The sequence below is a fragment of the Babylonia areolata genome, chromosome 20, assembly GCF_041734735.1.
Source record: "Babylonia areolata isolate BAREFJ2019XMU chromosome 20, ASM4173473v1, whole genome shotgun sequence".
Taxonomy (NCBI): Eukaryota; Metazoa; Mollusca; class Gastropoda; order Neogastropoda; family Buccinidae; genus Babylonia; species Babylonia areolata.
In genome coordinates this window covers 33,920,339-33,945,338 of record NC_134895.1, presented here as the reverse complement: position 1 = coordinate 33,945,338, position 25,000 = coordinate 33,920,339, and the positions used below count along the sequence as shown (strand labels likewise).

The window sequence follows — 25,000 nt, the reverse complement described above, 5'->3', positions numbered from 1 at the left end:
ACAAGTGTCAGGAGAGATCTGTGTACGGGTGTGTGTGTGTGTATATATATATATATATATATATATATATATATATCTTTGTATATATGTGTGGGGGTTGGGGGTGGGAGATATGGGCGTATATGTGTGTGCTTGTACAAGTAAGTGTTCATCTCTGTGAGTGTGTGTTTGCGTGCGTGTGTGTGTGTGTGTGTGTGTGTGTGCCGAGGAAGCTGCGATACGTAGGCTAGAAATGAGTGTGTGGAGGAGGGGGTTGGAGGAGGTGCAAGGTAATGTGTGTGTGTGTGTGTGTGTGTGTGTTGGAGCTCATGTACGTTTATATGTATTTGACTGTACTTTCATATCTGTGAAACTGCATGTTTGGTGCATTTCTGTTATGCATGTGTGGGTGTATGTGTGAATGTGTGTCGTCATATTTTACATTCATTCGCTTAATTATCACCATTGTTGTCTTATTTATTTATTTATTTATTTTTTATTATTATCATTTTATTAGTATTACTATTATTATTACAATTACAACAACAAACTTCAAATATATAACCTTGCTGACAATTAGAATGACATGAACAGTTCATCTGCTAAAACACAAACGAGAGGGTTGATAGTATTTGGAGATATGATGCGCAGACCTTTTTGAGTTTAAGTGCATGGGATGTGAATGCTGAATATGGACAGGTCTGTTTTCCATGTAAGTGTGGCTTGAAAATAAATTATTCAATAAAGAAATAAATAAATGAATACATAAACAGATAAATAATCAAATTAATGAACAAAAAATCGCACATACAAAATGGGGAAGTAAAATAAATAAATAAATAAATCCCTGTTCATATGGGACTCGAACCCGTGGACAGTCGCTACCTAGATGGGCGCATTACCATGATGGCCACCGCCGGCTTTTAACTGGCCACTGGTCCAGCAGAGCAAGCACGGTCTGCGGCCATGAGACAGACAGACCTGTTCAGTGCTGCGCCCCAACCTTGCCTTCAAGTGGCCTCGTTGACCTCGGAGGAGTCAATCTGTGACTGATCGAGGAGGCGGCCCAGTTCTTACTCCCCCCGTCCTGTCCACCCAAAGTTCAGTCCAGGCCAGCTCCACAAAACGGGTTGGACACAGGTGTGGGTTTCCACCCGTACCAGCTCTGTTGTCCTGTCCCTCGGCCGCTGGCTCCGCGCAGCACGACCAGTCAGCTTTCGAGAGGCTTCGTTCACTTAATTTAAGATTCATGGCCCTTTAAACAGGGTGGCTGCCGTCGCCCGTGCGAGGCAATATGTCAGCACACATCACAGGGCTTATCTTACTCGGTGAGAGTGGCCCCACGTCCTTTGGACCGGCAGGTATTATAATAAGGGGTTGGACTTTCACCCCATCAGGAACTTCTGTCAACTGCAGTGACTTCAGTCTGTAGATTTAGAACTCGCACAAATCCTGTCCACTTCTGCTTGCCTTTATCCACCCACACCCTTTTAAAACCAGGCACGTAAGTACAAATCGACAGGCTTTGTTGTTGTTCTTTTACCCTTTTTCCCCTTTAAATGTAAGCAGTAGGGTCCCGTGTTTCGAGTCTTAAAAATATATTAATGGCAGATTTCAGCCAGAAGTGTCGTAGACTGCCAAAGAAACAGAATTACAATAACTGCCAAACAGTAACAACCACAGTGGATCAATGTTAACCAACAAGGTACCACCTAATAGACCTGACTGCTGGAGCTGAGATGAAACACATTACGATTTTTTTTTTTTCAATTTTCTTTCTTAATTTTCTATGGATCATCAGACTGCATGCTATCGTTTCCTCAACCTCATTTACTGGACAGCCAAAATGTAAAGAAAACTAACATACTATTCATCTAGAACGCGAAAGTAGAACGAAATCAATCTCCTGCGACTGACAATTCACAGATAAGCTCGCTGTGTAAACCGCACGTCTTCCTGATCTCAACATGTCAAAGATCAGGGGAACATCCTGTTTTACTTATCACCCGTTCTTTTCTGTCACCAAGAAAACACCCATCAACCCCACCCCAATCACACACACACACGCGCGCGCGCGCGCGCCCCCAAGCCCCCTCAACACAAACCCAACCATGCACCTTTCTACAAAAAGAACGAGCACACGAACTCAGCCTCTTTGGTGACAATCATTACCCACTGAATTAGCGCATGTAAAAGAACCCACGGCAACAAAAAGGTTGTCACTGGCAACTGAAATCATGTAGAAGAAATCCACTTTGGTACAATTTAAAAAAACTGTGGAGGCACTACACTGTGACGACGCACTCTTCCCGGGGGAAAAAAGCCCGAAGTTCACACAGAAATCTGCTGCTGTGACAAAAAAGTCACTTTCAATAGAAATCCCCACGCGCCAAACGCTATTTCGATCGCTGGAACATACACAAGAGACATCTGTTCCACACCTTCATGTGATTAAACAGTGGATAGTGGAATGAATGCAACATGTTATCGCCTCTAACAGACTTGTTTTGTGTTCAGACAGAATGCTACTTTGTTGCTTTCCGAACTGGATCATATTCCAAATGACAAGGGAAAAGGTTCTACTGGTCTCTGAATGCTGTTGTTAGAGATTGTTGAGATACGGATCAAGCATGCACGCCGTGACACCAACGAACACACACACGCACACACACACACGCACACACACACACGCACACACACACACACACACACTCGCACACGCATACATACACGCATCCACCCACACCCCCCTCCACACACACACACACACACACACACACACACATGTTCCGCTGATATATAACAAAACACTTGACTTGAGACTTGGGAAGAGGAATACATGTGAACGTGCTGTCCACATACTTTCACGTCAAATAAAAATTGCAAAAGGAACAATTGTGGAGGGGAAAGGGGGGGGGGGGGAGAAAGAGGATGCGGGAGAGAGAGAGACAGAGAGAGACAGAGACAGAGAGACTGAGAAACAGAGACAGAGAGAGAACAAGAATAAGTTTTTATTCCTTAGGTCTCCGGCCCCTAGAAACAAAAGAGAACAATGTAGAATGTCTATCATGGAAAAACGAAACCATGAACAACCCATGCATGCAGAGATCATATTCCAAATGACAAGGGAAAAGGTTCTACTAGTCTCTGAATGCTGTTGTTAGAGATTGTTAAGATACGGATCAAGCATGCACGCCGTGACACGCACACACTCACACACACACGCACACACTCACACACACGCACACACATGCACATGCACACACACGCACGCGAGCACACACACACACACGCACATACACACACACCATGGATGCACGGCCTGTGCAGAAACAGATACCTATATGTAGGCAAAGAGAGGAGAAAGAGAGAGAGAGAGAGGCACAGAGACAAATAGAAAATGCAAGAGAATATGCACACACAAGCGCACTCGGTTGCGATAATGCATACATCCACAAAATAGGAATACAAAAAAATAAGAAACACATAACACCGCGTTGAAATGTATGCCGTTTGTTTTTTCAGTTCGATGTTTCAAACGCCACGGTGCGAATAAGTATTTACAGTTGGTAGAATCATTTGAAGTTTCCTGTAAATTTCAGTAACGCACACACACACACACACACACACACACACACACACACAGAGTTTCGTCACGCTACATTGGATTACGACCGGAAATTTGGAGCGAGAGAATGGGTAATATATAAATCGGGGAGAGGGTTGGGTTATAAAAGAAAAAAAAGGGGGGGTGGTGAGTTATAAATAAGTGGGGGAGAGGGTTGGGTTATATAAGAAGTGGGGGAGATAGGTGGATTCTAAAGAAGTGACTGTGACCTTGAAGCAAGGTCCCCATGGAAGACCTGACCCTTGAGAACATTCAAATGCCATCATGCGAATGATCTTTGAGAAATGAGCACAAAAGCTAAAATCCGTTTCCTTGACCATAATTATAACCATGAAACAAATCAAGGTGAAAAATAAAAGTACACCGTTTTGCTTATAAAAAAGGAAAAAAAAGCTCGCTCGCTCTCTCTCTCTCTCTCTCTCTCTCTCTCTGTGTGTGTGAGGGGTAGTGGGGAGGAGGGATGGGGAGATTTTGAGATTCTGAAAAGCCACTCACAATAAATACCGTTTTACACATGACGGTTTAGTACAACACGGGAATGCAACCAGTAGAAAACAATGTACGTGCCTCAAATAACTGGGAACTTAAACTCATGCAAAACAAAAAAACAAAAACAAAATAAAAGTTGTGTGCATGTTTATCCACTGTATAGAACATATCAATCATGAGAGATAAACAATGATATTGTTTGTATCAAAAACCTATCATAACAACAATTTCAGTGTTGGTTTTCTTTGTTTTTCACTGCAGACAAGAAATAGAATGTCATGCTGTCTTTAAAATAAAATTTAAAAAAAACAAACAACCCCCCCCCCAAAAAAAAAAAAAAAAGAACATATCAATCATGAGAGATAAACAATGATATTGTTTGTATCAAAAACCTATCATGACAACAATGTCAGTGTTGGTTTTCTTTGTTTTTCACTGCAGACAAGAAATAGAATGTCACGCTGTCTTTAAAATAAAATTTAAAAAACCCAACAACAAATAAACAAACACCCCCCCCCCCAAACACACACACACACACACACACACAAACCAACAACAAAAAACAAAAAAACAACCAAATGCTAATCAGGCAACAAACCGGGAATAACCCAAGAAAAGTTGCGGATCTGGAGGGTAAACGAAATAAAATGATAAGGACCCGAAAATATGGTTTAATCTAGAAGATTTACACCATACAGTTTGTCTGTGTAAAAAGATTTCTTCTGTGCTTTATCAAAAGTTTGTTACTGGCATACAAGGTATCTCCAGAAAAAAGATGAACTTGTTCTGGTTGACCATGGGCACGCATCCATAACATACATGCACACATACACACAGACAGACGCGTGGACAAACGATCAGGGTCTTTACACAGCCTCACTTTGTTTACACATGTAAGTCAATGAAATGAACTTTATTTGTTTATCTTCCACGGCGTAATTGGTAGGAGAGAAAAAGAGACAAGAGGGACGGGAAGACAGAATGAGAGAGAGAGAGAGAGAGAGAGAGAGAGAGAGAGAGAGAGAGAGAGAGAGAGAATGAATGAATGAATGAATGAATGTTTTATTGCATTCAGGCCATAGGCATCATTGCATTGGGATGCTGGGAAGGGGGACGTGCTGACAATAGCATTCCGTTGACATTCCTATGAATATTAGAAATTATCCAATACTCTGAAGTTGCATGTAACAACAACGATTTTGTACAGGATTGGTATAAATAGTCATCATTTTACTGAAATGGATTTTCATACGACATTTTCTATCACACACGTATCTATAAATGTTCTTCTTCATTGATTAGTTATCGCTTCTTGTCTGCGTTTAATTGAATGAAAAATATATTTTGCTACAGAACGAGATCGATGTTTATCTACACCGTCCAGCAGAATGTTAATCTGGACATTGACATACAAACCAAGAAACTTTTTTCTAAGATCAACATACAAAGGGCATGCATATATAAAATGATATTCATCCTCATTCACACCTTTACAAAATGGGCAAAACCTTGCAACCGGATTTTCAGAGTATCTCTCATAGTTCTTATTTAGCGGCAAGACTCCAAGTCTTATTTGTGTCAAAGCGACTCTGAGGCAATAAATATCCAAATGTACAAAATAAAGTCCAGTTCTGAAACCATCTTGCATGGATGAATATAAAGCGTATCTTTCCTTATCTCTGACAGATGCCGACCATTCTTGCACATACATATTAATCAGTCTCTGTTTGAACTGTAATATAAACATCTGCATATTATCAACTCCTTGATTCAACCACACATAATTGAATCCAGTTTTACACAAAATTTCTCTAATTCCTGTTACCCAACACCTTTTACCGTTCCCATCTAAGTTTACTAGCATAAGAAAATATGAAAATATGGTTTAATCTAGAAGATTTACACCATACAGTTTGTCTGTGTAAAAAGATTTCTTCTGTGCTTTATCAAAAGTTTGTTACTGGCATACAAGGTATCTCCAGAAAAAAGATGAACATGTTCTGGTTGACCATGGGCACGCATCCATAACTTACATGCACACATACACACAGACAGACACGTGGACAAACGATCAGGGTCTTTGCACAGCCTAATTTTGTTTACACATGTAAGTCAATAAAACGAACTTTATTTGTTTATCTTCCACGGCGTAATTGGTAGGAGAGAAAAAGAGACAAGAGGGACGGGAAGACAGAATGAGAGAGAGAGAGAGAGAGAGAGAGAGAGATGAAAAAAAAGAGGGGGGCGGGGGGAGGAACAAATATTAGTTTTGATCGAGTCATATTCAGAACACAGAGAGAGAGAGAATGAATGAATGAATGAATGAATGAATTTTTTTTTCTGAGGGTAATAGATTAAGCATACATGCTTTTTTTTCCATCCAGCCCTCGAAAACAAATAAATAAACAACAGCAAAACGAAAAAAGAAAAAAGAGTGAAAAGTGAACAAGCAAGAGAAAAATCACGGAAATACGAGAAGAAAAGGAGATAGTAACAAAGCTAGATGGAAAGAGACAGATAGACAAAGATAGACAGACATACATACAAATAGACAGGCAGGGAGAGCGACGAGAGAGAGAGAGAGAGAGAGAGAGAGAGAGAGAGGCGGGATTGTTCCCATATTTGTTTATTCTACATATGCGGTACATATGCTTAAAAACAAAACAAACAAACAAACAACAACAACAACAACAAAAAACATTCATGTTGAAACTAATGCAGAGAAGCACATTGAGAATAGGAAATAGGAAAACTTGGTATTAGACACAGGTTGAATCAGTACATGTCAGGAAAAAATGTTGTAAGATTTGAGTTATTTATCAGAAATTCGTGGTATAGTGTTTTGAATCTTTTAAAATTTGCTTCGTGCTTTAAATATGGAGGAAGTCTGTTCCGTAACCAACTTCCTGAGTACGAAAGACTTGATTTATATAATGTAATTGCTGGTAAAGGAAGATCGATTTTGTAAGAATGCCTAAACTCGTTGAAAGTGAACATATTTCTAATAGATACTGGAGCATTTCCGTGAAAAAAAAATATGCATAAAAAGTTAATAAGAGAGAGAGAAGAAGAAGAAAAAGAAGAAGACTGTCTTCAGGTCTTGGAACAGAGAGTGAGAGAGTGTGTGTGAGAGAGAGAGACATAGACACAAAGAGAAACAGAGACAGAGAGATACAGAGACAGACATATATGAATCCAGCAAACCCTGTCCTACCCTTTCAAGATAAAGTATACAGATTCCTTCGTATTAAAGAATTCGGAAAGTCTCCCCCCCCCCCCCCCCCCACACACACACACACACTTCAACTGATTATTCCCGCCAGGCACTTTCCTTTCACATGCAAACCCGATCCACTAAAACCATGTTCATGGTGTCACTGGCTGACGTATGAAAGCGTGACGTCATCACGCACACACTCTGAAGGACTGGATCGGAGCACTTCAGGTGAACCCGTTTCTATCTTGTCTTCGGGGTGGCAACGGAAAAGCAACGGGTCCGTCAGCTTAATCGCCATAACCTCAAAAGAGAGGGCACTTCTTTTTCTCACCCTCACCCCCGTAATCGTATGAATCATAGCCCGATAACATAATTTATGATTCAGACCGTTGTTAAAATAAAATAAAAAGGAGACAGAGAAAGAGGAGCTAGAAGAAGAAGGAGACAAAGAAAAAGAAGAAGAGAAATGGGAGATTGGTGTGATCATAGTTGTAGACGAAAAAGGAGAAAAAGAGCAGAAACAAAAAGAGAAGAGTGGGGAAGACGACGACAGCGAACTCATCTTTTCACTGGCCTGTTAAAAAAAAAAAATCCGCTATAATTTCGTGTGCATCAGCTTCTCATCTATGACAGGCACTAGTGGAAGAGCCATCAATACCTTCGGACAGCAGATTTGGAAAGAAGAATCGAAGCCATTGAAGAGAGGTGTTATCGCCAAATCACCAAGCAGCACACTGGACCACATGAATATCTGCTGACGATATCAGTAAAAGAAAAGGAAACTATGCTGGTATGGCCACGTAAAATGATCCAAACAATTGTCCATTGAATTGCTGAGGGGGAGGGGGGCCGTGGGAGGGCGTGGGGGGTGGGGTGGGGGGGACGGAGAGGAAGACAGAAAAAAAACCCCGACAGACTGTCAATTCTGCGGAATGAACGGGAGGAAGTATCAGTACCAGTATCAGTAGCTCGAGGAGGCGTCACTGTGTTCGGTCAAATCCATATACGCTACACCACATCTGCCAAGCAGATTCCTGCCCAGCAGCGTAACCGAACGCGCTTAGTCAGGCCTTGAGAAAAAAATCAATCAAATAAATAAATAAAATAAAGTAAAAAATAACAAAAATTAACAATAATAATAATATTTTTTTAAATAATAGATAAATATATAAAAATACTACTACGACTAATAATAATATTTAAAAGGCGCAAAATCAAGTCAATTCTAGGCGCACCCCCCCTTCCCCCCCCCCCCCCCCCCCCACACACACACACAAAGATAAATAAGTAAATAAATGTAAAACATGCAGCCACACGTTCACACATACACGCACACACACATGCATAGCAAATATGCAACAAACATGCAGTTTCACAGATATTAAAGCACGGGAGAAAAAAAAAGAACATTTGCAAAGACCAAGGCTTTGACACACAACCAACAGACCTGGAGGAACATGGCAAACTTCTGATGTTTTTTTCTGTGCGACACCCCAATGAAACTTCACATAACTAAGTGAGAGAGAAAAAAGATGATGATGATGATGATGATGAAGAAGGATGCAGAGAAGGAAGAAGGGGGGAAGGAGGAGGTGGGGAATGAGGAGGAGGAGAAGTAGGAGGTGGTTGATAAGAAGAAGAAGAACACCTCCTCACGTTCGCCTTTGGAGATGAGGGGGGAGCTAAATGCAAATCAATAACTGTTTTACTTCAATGCCTTGACAGTGTTTACCTGAAGAACAGTAACCTGAGATCCCAAGCGGTGAGTGCATATATCCACTGCGCAGACAAGGCCGTCTGGTGATGGCTGGCTCGACAAACATAAAACCATGCAGGTACCCGGAAAATACCTCTTCTCACACTACCGGTCACGTTTTTTTCACGCAGGTTCCATCTCAATTGTGTGTGTGCGCGCGCGCGCGCGCGCGCGTGTGTGTGTGTGTGTGTGTGTGACAGAGACACAGAGAGAGTGTGTGCGCGCGCAAACATTAAAAAAAACAAAACAAAAAAAAACAAAAACAAAAAAAACACAACAACAACGTCGTTTGATAAACTCCATCTACAGCAATAAAGAGAATACTGGAAGTTAAAATATGCCAGATAATTGCACGTCTGTAAATATTCTGATCTGTACATGATTGCTTTGGGTCTGTAACATGAGATCTGCAGCACTTCGTTCACTTTCGGCGCGAAAACAAAACAAACAATTCGAAACCAACGGTAACTCGTTCCCCCAATCCCAACCCCCCAAAAGCGAAGAATCAAGCAAGCAAACAAAATACAAACAACATTGAAAGGAGAATGAGTTCCGCACAAGTAATAGTGCATCAATTTTCAGTGCTTGCTTGATCCCCCCCACACCCACCCAATTATCTCTCTCTCTCTCTCTCCTTCTCTCTCTCTCAATGTCACACATACACACACACACACATACACTTAACAAGTACACATCACACATACACACGCCCACCACATTCATCCCACACCCTTAATAACCCCTCACCTGTCTTGGGCTGGGTGGGGAACCCCAACCCCCCACCACCACCAGCACGCCCCATGTGCAGCCCTTTGGCCCTGGGGTTGCTGCCGCCATGACCTCCTCCGCCCCCAGCGTTGAACGGGGGCTTGGGTTCGAAGCCGTGAGGTGCCATCACAGCGCTGTGGCCGAAACGGGGCGAAGGCTGCGGGGAGGGGGAGGGCTGACCCCCGTTGATCAGCGACCTTGAACTGGCCAGGGCGGGCAGGGTCCCCGACCCCACGGGCTCCTTCTTGAGGGGGACCGGGGTCTGGTGGCAGGAGGGAGGGACCGGCGTCTCCGGCTGGATGCACAAGGTGGGAACGCCCTCATGCTTCCCTGGAGTCTTGGAGGCGGTGCTGGAGTTGTTGTGGTGGTGGTGTTGGTGGTGGTGGTGTTGCGGTTGTTGGTGGTGATGGTTTCCTTTGTTGTTGTTGTTGTGGTGGTGGTGGTGGTGGTGGTGGTTGCCGCCTCCGATTTGTGCGCGATTTGTGCCGTGCCCGTTCATTCTTCTGAAAAAAACACACAGAGAAGTTATGGAATCAGTGTTATTAGCATACACCTTCTAGTATACACAGGTAAGTGGAGAGAGAGAGAGAGAGAGAGAGAGAGAGAGAGAGAGAGAGAGAGAGAATAACTTAAAGAGGGATGGAAGGGTGGAAAGAAGACAAGAGACGGGATGATTAAAAAAATAAATAAATAAATAAAACACTGACAATAATCATGTACACCCAGTGCACAGCGGATGCAGGAATCAAACAACAAAGGCAGACAGGAAGGAAGGAATAAAAATGAGGGTGGAAGTAAGGAAGGAAGGAAGAACGAAAAGAAGGATGGTTGGATGAAAGAAAGGACGCTATTCACACCCAGTCCCCGGCCACACAAATCTGGCACAAAGCAAACGGAGTTCCACTGCACGGCACGGCGCAGTGTCATGCCACACAAGGGCCAGCTTTTCTCTGGCAAAAGACATGTGGGCCATTTCTCCACACCTCACACACGTCTGTCAACCTGGTTTGAAATGCGCAAAGACGGGGTGGAAACCGTTTCCGGGAGGAAGGTTCAGAACCGCGAATCATACAGGTGTTAACAGAAAGTGTTATCACCGAAATGCGAGCAAAATGCTGTTATTATACACGGTTGGAACCCTGGTTTGCACACAAGTATGTCAGCAGAAGAAAACGATAAATGGTGCTACAGAAAGGCAGACTGTGCCATGGTTTCGCTCATAGCAATGTGCAGGTTTACCAGATGCTATGCTGACAAGTCACCATCCTCCAGAGGGCTGACTATACTCTAGCACAAAATACCAGACAATGAATTGAACGGAACACTTGATGAACCTCTCTTGTCTACAAATCAAGAAGTCATGGCACTGCAGTGGTTTATCACACTTAGCAACAGACATTCACTGTCATGTCTAAATTAAGCAACAGATCCTTTTCCAGATTTACTCAACATCAAGTGGACGTCTTAAGTGATTATTGTGTCACGTTTCACTTTGACCGGTTATGAAGTATCTCGCGATCTGTGACATAAACACAGACATAAAGCCGAATCTTGTTTATCTCTACTTATCAAAGGAGGCAAGCATTAACACCCAGGACATTCGACGACTAGACGTAGTGGAGGAGTGTAAAAAAATATTTGAGCAGTGTAACTTACTATAACTGAAAACAATATGACATAATTCAATAAATATTCACATCTATACAAAATATACATTCGAAACTCTTAGACATTGTCAACAAAAACTGAAGGACGCACAACACATTACTAAAAATACTTGAGTTGAAACAATACCGGTACAAAACAGATAAATAAATGAATAAATGAACAGACATCAGTAAACATTATCAAACACAAAGAAGCACTTCAGAATTCTGAAACATAACAAACGTGACATCGGGAAAAAAAAACCCCTAACTTTCCACAGACCTGTGCAAATATGCATACACTGCTTGCACACACACGGATATTAGTGTGGATGTCAGCTGACAAGCGTGAAGTAAAACTAACTGATGGTAACATATAACTTTTATGTTAAAGAAAGCAAGCCAACCATGAATGCAAGGCAATTCTAACGATCCTTAATTGGAGGTTTTAGACTTCGCTGCTTCCTGCTATTTGTTGATATCTTACACGAAACAGAATACTGTTGCATGGGAAAGTTCGTGCAGTCGTCCCCCACCCCCACCCCTTTTTTTCAAACTGGCAAGACACTGGTATAAACAGTGAAGAAGTAGGAAAACTTGCTGGAATCGAGTGGGTTACGATGTGAGCCGGACACGATGAGTTTGCAATGGAATGTGTGTGTGTGTGTGTGTGTGTGTGTGTGTGTGTGTGTGTGTGTGTGTGTGTGTGTGTGTGTGTGTGTGTGTGTGTGTGTGTGTGTTACTTTCTGCTCGTTATGCTCTCTGGCTTGTATGGCAGCAAGAAGAACCGCCACGCTTGTCTGTTTTAGGCCAGTTTCTGAATATGCTTCAGGGTCACGAGCTCTTCGATTGTTCTAAGCCAAGTGTTCTTTGGCCTTCCTCTCTCTGCGTCTACCTTCTAGTGTCCAGTTAAGGACTGTCCGAGTGATGTTGCCTCTCTTCGTATGACATGTCCAATCCATTTCCACAACCTTCTCATGATGTTGGTTGTCTTTTCTTGATTGTAGTGAGCGAGTAACTAAGTTGTTAACTGGAGATGGTATCGGACCAGAAGATTTGCAGGATTCTTGGGGAGGTGGGTGGGGGATAAAGGTAAGGGGGGGGGGGGGGTCGTGTGGAAGGTTGGTAACTTCATTGATCGCTCTCAGTCATCCTCCGCCATTCCGAGCCATAGAGCAATATGGAAAGTACACAGCTCTGGTACACTGTCACTTTGGTACTGGTATTGTACCGGGGGGATCTCCATACATTCAACATTCTGAAAATGACTCTGACTTTGCTGAGACGGTTCTTGATATCGCTGCCTGTGTCTGACGTGCTGCCCATGTGCGCAAATTCTCCAGGTGTGGGTAGATGTATTCCGCTTATTTGGATTGTTAAAGGGTTTGGAATGTTCAGTGTCATCAACTCTTGCGTTCTAGCCGATCTTCAGGCATGTTCCCTGGGCAAATGTGCTGAGACAGGTTGTCTTTTCTTGCGTGTGACGATGAGTGTGGGAAACCAGTGCAAGTTCGTCTACAAAGTTAAGATCTTCCAGCGTTCAGATGAGAGTATCTGGTACCGCGTGTTTGATCTTCGGTTGTTCTTCGCATCACCCAGTCTATGGCCATGTGTGTGCGTGCGTGCGTGCGTGCGTGCGTGCGTGTGTGTGTGTGTGTGTGTGTGTAAGAGAAGTGAAGAGGAGAGAGAGAGAGAACATCGACGAAGTGTAATAAATACGTGCTCACTGTCACAGCTACAGCATAATTTTCATGAGGCAGCAGATCAGATGGTCAAGTGCAGGGAGAGAGAGAGAGAGAGAGAGGGGAGGGGGGGTTGGGCCGTGGCGCCACAGTGCACAACTATTTCCCCCTTCAGACCCCCCCCCCCCCCCGCAACCCTCCCCCCTTTCCCCCCGCACACACACAAATCCACCCCCTTACTCCTCTCCCCCCAACGTATGTGTTTATTTCAACGCCAAAATGGCTTGTCATATATAATTTTATCAAAGGCAACTTTTACGTTGTACATGGTACCTCGGGTTTTCGTCTCATCCGAAAGACAAGCATCAAGACCACCACTCAAAGTGTAGCAGATGGCTTTTTGAAGGGGTGGTAGAGACAGAGGGGCGCAGCAAATCTAAATCCTTGCATAAACTAAACCCGGAACTTTTAGACTTCCTGTTTTGGGAGCTTTATCAGCAAAGTCACCACTCCTTTGATCTTGTTAGTGTGATGGCCCAAACATATCATATGTCTTGTCTTGTCTTGTCTTGACTATCACAAACTGCTCTCCATCATGATCAAATCCAAGACAGAAGACCTCCCTCTGCGTATATCTGAGTGTCTTCACTTTTACAATCGTTCTCGCCCTGAGATCTGCTTCCCGATGTCTGATTAACGTGAGACATAAAACCAAAACGAAATGGTCAGCAAGCCTCCAGATCTTTTGCTCCTTTTTGGAATTTCATCCCCGGGAACATTACAAAAGTGTATTATCTTACTCTCTTCAAAAAACAACAACAAAAAACAGTAAAAACATATTACTTTCAGTGTCAGCCAAAGTCATACACCCACCAACCCCTTTCCAAATCAGTTGCATCGTGTGTGTGTGTGCTGTGCAGGCATTTGGTGTTTCTTGTGTGTGGATGGCGCTGTGAACATACAACCTAAGCGTGAACATTTTTACGTACCTTATCTATACCAGTTTATTCAATTAATTCATGTCGTCTACAGCCCAAATCCATGCTCCAATCATTCTTTCGCGTTGCTAGTGCTATGCTGATTATTTGTTTGTTTGTTAATCCACTTCATCGCCACTTTGATGCTCCATTACTCTGGAAGCGGAAGACCTTTGCGTTTGATATTTTACCAGATCTGTGATTCATAGATAAACCGGGTACAGATGACGGCGGTGACAACAAAACAACTACATGAAAAGAAGAAGAAAAAACCCAAGAAAACGACGAAGAGGAGGAGGAGGAGCAACACTGAACAACATCATCAACAGCAACAATAATACTAATACTACTACTAATAACAATACTACTACTACTAGTACTACTAATAATGATAATGATAATCATCTTCACCATCACAATCGTCATGAAAAGTAGCCATGCACAAGTAAACTATATCCAAGAAAGACAAGGCAGAGTGCAAGACCGCGTCTTCCCCTCTGAAAAACCACATGTCGTTTTGAGACTCGTTCTGCTTGTCACTTTTGTGATGACAAACTGCAGAAACAGAAAGAACTTAAGAAAGAAAGGGAGATCGAGGAAAATGAGAGAGACAGAAAAGTGGGAGGGTGTGGTGGATGGACTAAGAGACAGACAGACAGACAAGCACAAGACAGGCAGAGAGACGGGCGGTCAGACAGTCAGAGAACTATTTTATATCAGTAAAACTAATTTCATTGACGATTTTGATTCTTCATTTCAGGTAAATATGAAACCAATGTTTGGTGGAGCGGTTGCCTAATGGTTTTGCGTCTGATTAGGAAGCAGTTGTCCACAAGTTCGAGTCCCAAACAGACCAGTATTATCACTCATCCCCCCTAACCCCCTCCCGGCACTACTGAGGCCGTGGTTTGGGTGCTTGTCTTTCGAATGAGAAGACAAACCGAGGTCCTGTGTCACGGTGTGCAGCTTGTACGTAACGCACGTAAACGAACCCACGGCAATGAAGAGTTTGTCCTTGGTAAACTTCTGTAGAAAAACAACCTTTTATAGTAAAACAAACAAACTTGCAGACAGAAAAAAAACTAATAAAAAAAGTTTGGTGCTGCGTTTTGTCGACGCGCTCTCCCAGGATAGTGCAACCCGATTTCAGTTCAAATAGGAAAATCTGTTGTGACAACAACAAAAAAAGTAATTCAATGCAATTTCGATAAAGCATAAGAAAATCAACGGGAAGAATAAAGCGAAACAAAGACAAGAACAAAAACACACGTAAAACTGAGCAGCAGCAACAACACTGAACAAAAAGAGCAACAACTACTACTACTACAAGAAAAAACAACAACAAAAAAAACAAGGCACTGGTTATATGAAAAGGAGAATACAAGTGATTTTCTTCAAAGAAATTGGAACACAAATATAAATAAACACAGCATGATGTTTTACAAACAAAATGGTACAAATACATAAACGAACAGGCGAAAGAACTCAAGCCAGAAGAATCTACAAACCGAAAAGAAACAAACGAAAGGATCAACCGAATCAACTCCAAGCAAACAGCAGTCCAAACCTTGCAGACTACGCACACCTGACAGAGACCAGAGCAGACGACTATTGGTCGTGACGTAGCACCACTGAAGCGCCACCTCGCCGCACTTACTAAAACTCCACAGTCCATCCCCAAACAGTTAGTACAGATACCTGATCACGCCGACTTTGTTGCTATGGAAACCACGACGCTTTGCCAGACGCAGGTGGCAAAAGCGGACAAATAACATAGGATTGGAAAAGTTCGGGGCGAGTGGGCGCTGCTGTCGAGATGACGGAAGGAAGATTTACGCCGTTGGTTGAACGCAGAAGTGTGGGGATGGGGGAGGGAGGGCGGGGTGAAGGAAAGTCTTATTAAGATGAAGAACATGTCTGTTCGAGTTTATCACATTTGTTACGGTTTCATTTTTAAGAATATGTACACGATATACAGTAAAGATTATGTCGTCTAACGAGTTTCTGCTCGGCATCACAAATATTCTCGAGCAGGAAACAGAGCTTCAACCACTCAGATTTAAACCTCTTAACTATGAATATTTCCACGCTCGCATACACTAACGTAATTACATTGTATATAAATGTAAAAACACGCAATAAATGACACATGTTAGGTACAAAATCATTGCAGTAAAAACACAAATAGCCCCAGCCGACATCCATATTGCGATGGGAAGGGAAACTTAAGTAGCTCTCAGTGCTTTATGTCATTTCTGACGTCAATAGGACTATATTGAACTGTAAACAGCAAAATTGTGAAAGCGAGCGTGCGTGCTTGCGTGCGTACATGCACGTGCGCGCGCGCACGTGTGTGTGTGTGTGTGTGTGTGTGTGTGTGTGTGTGCGCGCGCGCGCGCGCATGTCTGTGTACACGCGTGTTTAAACAAACAAACAAAACAAAAAACAAAAAAACAAAAACCGGCTGGAAACGTGTTATCAAAAAAAGCGGAGAACACATGTAGCGCTCAGTTGCGGATTTTACCCTTTACCGGTAATACGTAGTAAATTCAGTATTGTGTTGAAGATCTTCGATGATCATTAAAGATGACTTCCGATTCAAGGGTAAGAAACCCGTCTCTTTATATTAGTGTCTGTTGCACATAGATATGGAAGGAGGGAAAGATTCACACTGTTAACCTAACTGATGTTCTCAGCACGTTTTTTTCTCACGCAGCATCAAATCTCCATGGAGAAAAATAATACGCCGCCAAAGTCCAGGGTAGCAACACAAGTGGATAACAACACACACCAGAACAACATCACACGGTAACTTGGACAAAACAAAATCAGAACCAAGCAACGTAGCAATAGTCATGTAGACTATAGAACAGACTAGGACTTTTCCACACTTCCATGCAGAGCATAAAACAAAGCTGAACAGCTTTAAACTTACACGTGGACCATAACAAAGAGAAGGATAGCGTTGCACCGCAAGGACCGTAACACAAACCAGAACATCACTGCACTCCGTCACACTGGCCAGAACAACGTTATTCTATCACACACACCAGAAGAACCTCACTCTGTCACACAGACCAGAACAACGTCACTCTGTCACACAGACCATAACACAGAGCAGAACAACGTCACTCTGTCATACATACCAAACCACAGACCAGAACAACGTCACTTTGTCACACATACCAAACCACAGACCAGAACAACGTCACTCTGTCACACATACCATAACACAGACCAGAACAACGTCATTCTGTCATACATACCATAACACAGATCAGAACAAGTCACTCTCTCATACATACTATAACACAGACCAGAACAATGTCACTCTGTCACACCTACCAAAACACAGACCACAACAACGTCACTCTGTCACACATGCCATAACACAGACCAGAACAACGTCACTCTGTCACACAAACCATAACACAGACCACAACAACGTCACTCTGTCACACAAACCATAACACAGACCACAACAACGTCACTCTGTCACACAAACCATAACACAAAACACAACAACGTGACCCTGTCACACAAACTATAACACAGACCAGAACAACGTCACTCTGTCACACAAACCATAACACAAAACACAACAACGTGACCCTGTCACACAAACTATAACACAGACCAGAACAACGTCACTCTGTCACACAAACCATAACACAAAACACAACAACGTGACCCTGTCACACAAACTATAACACAGACCAGAACAACGTCACTCTGTCACACAAACCATAACACAGACCACAACAACGTGACTCTGTCACACAAACCAAAACACAGACCACAACAACGTCACTCTGTCACACAAACCATAACACAGACCACAACAACGTCACTCTGTCACACAAACCAAAACACAGACCACAACAACGTCACTCTGTCACACTTACCAAAACACAGACCACAACAACGTCACTCTGTCACACATACCAAAACACAGACCAGAACAACGTCACTCTGTCACACCAAAACACAGACCAGAACAACGTCACTCTGTCACACATACCAAAACACAGACCAGAACAATGTCACTCTGTCACACATACCAAAACACAGACCAGAACAACGTCACTCTGTCACACTTACCAAAACACAAACCACAACAACGTCACTCTGTCACACTTACCAAAACACAGACCACAACTTGTACAGAGTGACGTTGTTGTGGTCTGTGTTTTGGTAAGTGTGACAGAGTGATGTGGTTCTTGTCTGTACAAGAGGGGTACCGCTTACTAGAAAAAGCATCATGGAGCAAAGTCAGAGAAGTATACCAGCAAATTTTTTGTGAATATAAGTTTTAAATAAAAGTATAAATAATATTCAACACCCGGAATCTATCAATCAATCAAATACATTCAGTAATTTAGTCATATTAAGGCAAATTCAGGCATTATCAAACAGGATAAAGCTGAACGCTTTTATAACAAAGTTCAGCAGAGATGTTAAATGCATATGTGGAGAATATATTTCTAACAAACATATACTCTTTGAATGTCAGAGTCTGAAATCGTTTTTACCAAACTTCTCGGAAAATTCTTGTGAATATATTTTTGATTGACAATTTCAAGATGTTATCTGCCATTGCAGGTTTGCTGCATAGTCTAATTGGACATTTGTTATAGTTGTTACAGTTGTTTGATGCTAGCGTTTCCTTCTATATTATGCCTATGTCTCCCCTTTTAATGTTTTATTTTTTCCAATGCTCTGTATCTTTCCCACCACACACACACATGCGCACACACACATACACACACACAATTCTTCACCCTCTGCCCAATACTGTTCCCACCACCACTCCCTGCCACTCTGTCACACCTACCAAAACACAGACCAGAACAATGCCACTCTGTCACACATACCAAAACAAAGACCAGAACAATGTCACTCTGTCGCACATACCATAACACAGACCACAACAACGTCACTCTGTCACACATACCAAAACACAGACCACAACAACGTCACTCTGTCACACATACCAAAACACAGACCACAACAACGTCACTCTGTCACACCAAAACACAGCCCACAACAACGTCACTCTGTCACACCAAAACACAGACCACAACAACGTCACTCTGTCACACAGACCATAAAACAGACCACAACAACGTCACTCTGTCACACATACCAAAACACAGACCACAACAACGTCACTCTGTCACACAGACCATAAAACAGACCACAACAACGTCACTCTGTCACACATACCAAAACACAGACCACAACAACGTCACTCTGTCGCACATACCATAACACAGACCACAACAACGTCACTCTGTCACACATACCAAAACACAGACCACAACAACGTCACTCTGTCATACATACCAAAACACAGATCAGAAGAACCTCACTCTGTCACACATACCAAAACACAGACCACAACAACGTCACTCTGTCACACATACCAAAACACAGACCACAACAACGTCACTCTGTCATACTTATCATAACACAGACCACAACAACGTCACTCTGTCATACATACCAAAACACAGATCAGAAGAACCTCACTCTGTCATACAGATCAGAAGAGCCTCACTCACTCTGTCATACAGATCAGAACGACGTCACTCCGTCATACATAAAGAAGAACGCCACTCACTCTGTCATACAGATCAGAACAACGTCACTCACTCTGTCATACAGATCAGAACAACGTTACTCTTTCATACAGATCAGAACAACGTCACTCACTCTGTCATACAGTAACGTTGCTCTTTCATACAGATCAGAACAACGCCACTCACTCTGTCATACAGATCAGAACAACGTTACTCTTTCATACAGATCAGAACAACGTCACTCACTCTGTCATACAGATCAGAACAACGTTCTGTCACACTCTGTCATACAGATCAGAACAACGTCACTCTGTCATACAGATCAGAACGTCACTGTATGAAACATAACAGAACAATTTCACTCTATCATACAGAGCAGAACGTCACTGTGTCAAACAGACCAAAAACAATGTCACTCTTGTTACACAGAACTAAAACACAGAGTAGTTAAACAGACCAGCACACCTATCAAACAAACCACAAATCATAGTCGAAAGCAACGTCAAACTGCCACATGGACCACAAGACAGTGCAACACTTCCCCCGACTGTCACGTAGACCACATCCAATCACGTCGCAGTGTCAGATCAAAACACTTCGCCCAGCCAAGTAGACTACCGAACCGGATAAATCATTGTCCAGTTTTTAATGCGGACAAATGACCGCATCGCCTGCTGTTTGAGGTCTAGCTTTAAACACCAGTCCGTAAAATAAAAAAGTAAATAAATAAAGGACCGCCCAAATCATAAAAACAACAACAGTAAAAAATATATGTTCCTTCGCGGGAAAAACTACGACCGAAAGTAACACCAACTTTCACAAGCAAAACGGCCATAGTTGAAAACCGACCACTTTAAGAATAATAGTTTCGAAAGTTCTACATCGCAGACATATATTTTATTTATACATTTATTTTTATTGGTTTAACGACATATTTCGTTCAACTGAAGAAAATTACTAATAATGAAAAAAAAAACAACCCAAAAACAAACAAGAAAACAACAACAACAACAACAAAACCCGCCTTTCTATTTCGTCTCTTCTCTCCCTGGGTCACAACACAATGACAACGACAACGGCAATGTAGATAAACTATTTCTGATGGTTTGTACATCATCTACGGTAATATTGTAAATAAACTATTTCCGATGGTTAACGTACTATTTACTGTAATAATATTGACAAAAGCAACGGTAGAATGCTCCGACTCATGCAACAGACACACTGAAAATACGCCTTGCTGCTCTGCTACAACCCATTTACAGAATGGTTACATATCATGTTTACATACCATGTATGCTTGCACATTGTTGTAACTCTGTCAGTACATCGTATCTGTACAAAAAAGAAAACCCCGAAAGAATGAAGAATTCACCAGACACAGCCAAAACATGGTTCCGCTAAAAGTACGTCCTACTGTCGATGTCATCGCACGACTGAAGCAGGACCAGTGTCATCGACCATCCCACTAACACCCCTCGACACTTGGACTGTCCCAGGTCGTTTTCTTGCACAGGCACACAAAGTAAATCAGCTTTCTCTTAGTTACTTGGACATTGTCCGCGTAATGCACCTAGACGTATCAGGCCAACGTCAAACGCCTGTAGGAAGGGTTGCCAATCTGCAGGCAGAAGAAGAGTCCTTGTTCGCACAGCGGTGTGGAGTGGTGCCACTTAAGCATCAGGCTTCTGTGCTGTCTTCTTCTGACGGTATTAGCTCGGGGGTGCCTCTGGTGGAACTTGGATCTTTTCGACGCATGCCGGTTTTGTGGCCAAGCATCACGCACGACCACCGAAGAAACAGAAACGCGGCGACAACGCTGACGCCGCGAACAGACACACATACACGTGCGTCGGTACGGCGCACGACCCCCCACCCCCACCCCCCACATCAGCACCTAATCCCTCCCACTCCACACACACAGTCAGCATACACAGACACACAGACACAGACATACTGAATGACTGAGAGACAATACCAATGACATATTCTTAAGAGAAGAGACAGACACCGAAAGAGAGAGACAGAGACAGACACAAAGAAGAAGGGACAGGAAGGGAGAGAGGGACGGAGGGATAGGGATACAGACTAACTGAGTGTCCAAGAGAGATCACTTTACAGAGGATAAAAGAAGAAATAAGTGGTGGATACTTAAACAACCAAACGTTCAACGGCGGTGGCAAAGGATATACATTTGGGAGAAACGAAAAACACGTACCATCAGTTTACACATGGAGCAGTTCACACAATATGACAACGTGACTAAGTATCTCAACTGGGATAGTCGCTAGCCAGCGTAAAACGTTATCTTTCTAATACCACTCGTACAAGAAAGAAACAACTAAAGAGCGGGGATCGTTGTATTGTTGTCAGAAACACCAGCGCGCGCGCACAGAGAGAGAGAGAGAGAGAGAGAGAGAGAGAGAGAGAGTAGAAGATGAACTCAACCTGTGATTCTATTCTGTATCGATATTAGCAGGGGCCATTGTGCACACACACACACACGTGCGCTGCTGCACACACACAGACACACAACACGTGATTCTCTTTTATATCGATATAAAAGAAAGAAAGGAAGAAGAAGAAGAAAAAAAGGGGAGGGGGGGGGGGGGGGGGGGGGCATCAAAACACCTGTGCATTAAGGCTCCGTATTTACTGGGGGATGTTATTCACGAGTGGCTTGCATTCGCTTGACCAATGTGTTGTTGGACTATATTTTAATGCCCATAGTATATACGCTAAAATGGCATACACACACACAAACACACACATACGGAGAAACAAACACACACACACACACACACACACACACACACACACACACACACACACACACACACGGAGAAACACACACACACACACACACGGAGAAACACACACACACACACACACACACACACACACACACACACACATACACACACACACATGGACATGTGACTTTGGAGCAAGCCTTCGCAGGACAATGGGAAAAACCTATGGCTGTCACAGGGAGCAGCGACTGAGGAGTGCTGAGGACTGTCGACAAGCACTTAGCAACGAGAAAACTTTTTACAGAGTTTCTATTTTTCATGTGATTCTCAACCAACACATCCTTCCGCGAAAATCACACCAGAGTACAAAATCACACACACACACACACACACACACACACACACACACACACACACACACACACCCTTGTCCCCATTATAACCAAGAAAAAAATAAAACAAAGAACATCCTAGACAACACACACACACACACACACACACACACACCACACACACACACACACACACACACACACACACACACATTATGTGAGATATTTAACGCCACAACATCAGTTCCTTTGGGCAAACAAACTGATGTCATGTGTGTCGCAGGCGCAAGCCATTTTGCTTAATTCCATCACCTCCAGATTATAGGGCAACATCTTTTGTATCCAGTACCCAAATGATGATGAGGCAACACTTTAAAAACAACAACAAAACTGTAGATTAGGGCAATGATAGCCCATCCCAATGTCACTTCATTAGGTTCATGTCTAGATGAAGCAATCTGGTTTCTCAATCAAGGCGGAAGTGGAAGATTTTTTTATGGGGTGAGGGAGTGAGTGAAGAAGTTAAGACGAAAGTAAAAAGAAATAAATTTTTAAAAAGTAAAGATAATGTACACTTAAAAGCGCAGATTTTCCCAAGAGGGTGTATACCGTTTATAACTGAGCAAAAGGAGCCTGTGTAACCCCCACTTGGGTGGTGGGGGGTAGCGGGTTTGGAGGTGGAGGTGGGGGGGGGGAGGTCTCTGGTTTGGGGGAAGTTAAGGGAAGGTACACCCAAAAGAAGTATCTGGAGAAAAAGACCTCACGTTCACATTTCCATGACGCGCTCCCCACTGCTCAAATTTCACACTCTGACTCGTTAATTGAATCTGTCATCCTTCTTGTACGTACTTCCCACTGTCGAAGATGCTTCTTCAATTCTGAGAGAGATGTTTAAAAATCCCCAGATCCCTGAATGAAAACTCTCAGAAATCATCTAAAACATTCATTTCAAATAAACTATCTTTCGTCTTTCGCCGACAGCGGTCAACCATAGCTGTCGATAAAGCGCACTTGGCACAGAAGCCGGATGTCACGTCTTGGCCAGTAAGAGGAGACAGACGATGATTACTTTATCTGAGCTGGAGAATGAAGACAGGGAAAGGCGGGAAGACAGGATTTAGCAAAACAATGCGCTGCTCTCCTAACAGCCGCTGTGCACATGGATTTTCATTGGCGTGTGGTGGTGGTGTGTGCTCAACACAATGCAGACGCATAAAAAAACAAAAAAACAAAACAAAACAAAACAAAACAAAAAAAGAACAAGATGTTTACATACCATTTGTAGAAACTACAAGAATCCTCTTACCCTGTCCTCTTACTTACTTCTTTTTTTATGATTAAAATTTGATGACTGAAAAATGTTCCTTTTCCTATTCCGATTTTATCATTCATTATTCTTTCTCCACCCCCACCCCCACACACAAACAAGGTTATCTTATAGAATTATTACATCAGAGTCGAACTCAAGGAAAAAACAGCAAAAGAGCAATAACTTTCACAACTGACTTGTAAGCACAGTGGGTCCACATGTCCTGGACTGTTAGTTCTTTCGGAGACGCGTCACTCACCTTGTGTGAGTTAGCTGACATACTGTTTTGCGCCTTGCGAAACTCAGGTGCAACGGGTCACTTTCAAAGTATCAGTGTTTAAGGGTTTTTTTTTGTACGGTCACACCACCGTCTGATTAGTTCACTGTGCGTGAAGTTAATGAGGCTCTGTGGCAATATCTGTCCTTGGTGATCTGCATCCACTACAAAGAGTACACAGAGAAAGAGAGACAGAGAAAGAGACAGTGAGACAGAGATAGGCGGACAGGAACAGACGGACGGACAGACAGAACTAGTACCAGCATTAACGTAAGCTAAATCAAAGGCAAACTGTCAGTGCTCGTGAACCCTACCACTAGGGTTGTCCCTGGTAAACGTCTCTTGTTGAAAAATTCACTTTGGTAGTAAAACAAATACACTTGCAAAAACACAAAAACAACAACAACAGCAACAGCGACAAACACAAAAAAATGGCGCTGTAATGTGGCGAATTTCACACAGAGTGCAAAGATGGACTGAAACAGACAGACATGCAAACAGACAACGACATGCAGAGATCTGGAAGATGAATGTAAGAAACACAACAAAAAACAACATCAAAGATGGAAAAAAAAAAGCATCCAAAGAATAACACTTTAAATGTC

General features: G+C 42.7%; 1 protein-coding gene across 6 annotated transcripts in view; it reads right to left on the bottom strand.

Annotated features, from left to right (window-relative positions):
- Positions 1 to 25,000, bottom strand: part of LOC143295440 (zinc finger protein GLIS3-like) — a 122,230-nt gene that overhangs the window by 37,833 nt on the left and 59,397 nt on the right. For 4 of the 6 annotated variants that reach the window (XM_076607135.1, XM_076607136.1, XM_076607137.1 and 1 more), the window contains exon 2: positions 9,817 to 10,340. In XM_076607135.1, coding sequence (XP_076463250.1) covers positions 9,817 to 10,340 — 524 coding nt within the window. Of the gene's footprint in view, positions 1 to 9,816; positions 10,341 to 21,015; positions 21,035 to 21,942; positions 21,960 to 25,000 lie in introns of those variants that run through there. The other 2 variants (XM_076607140.1, XM_076607139.1) reach the window with 2 other exon arrangements.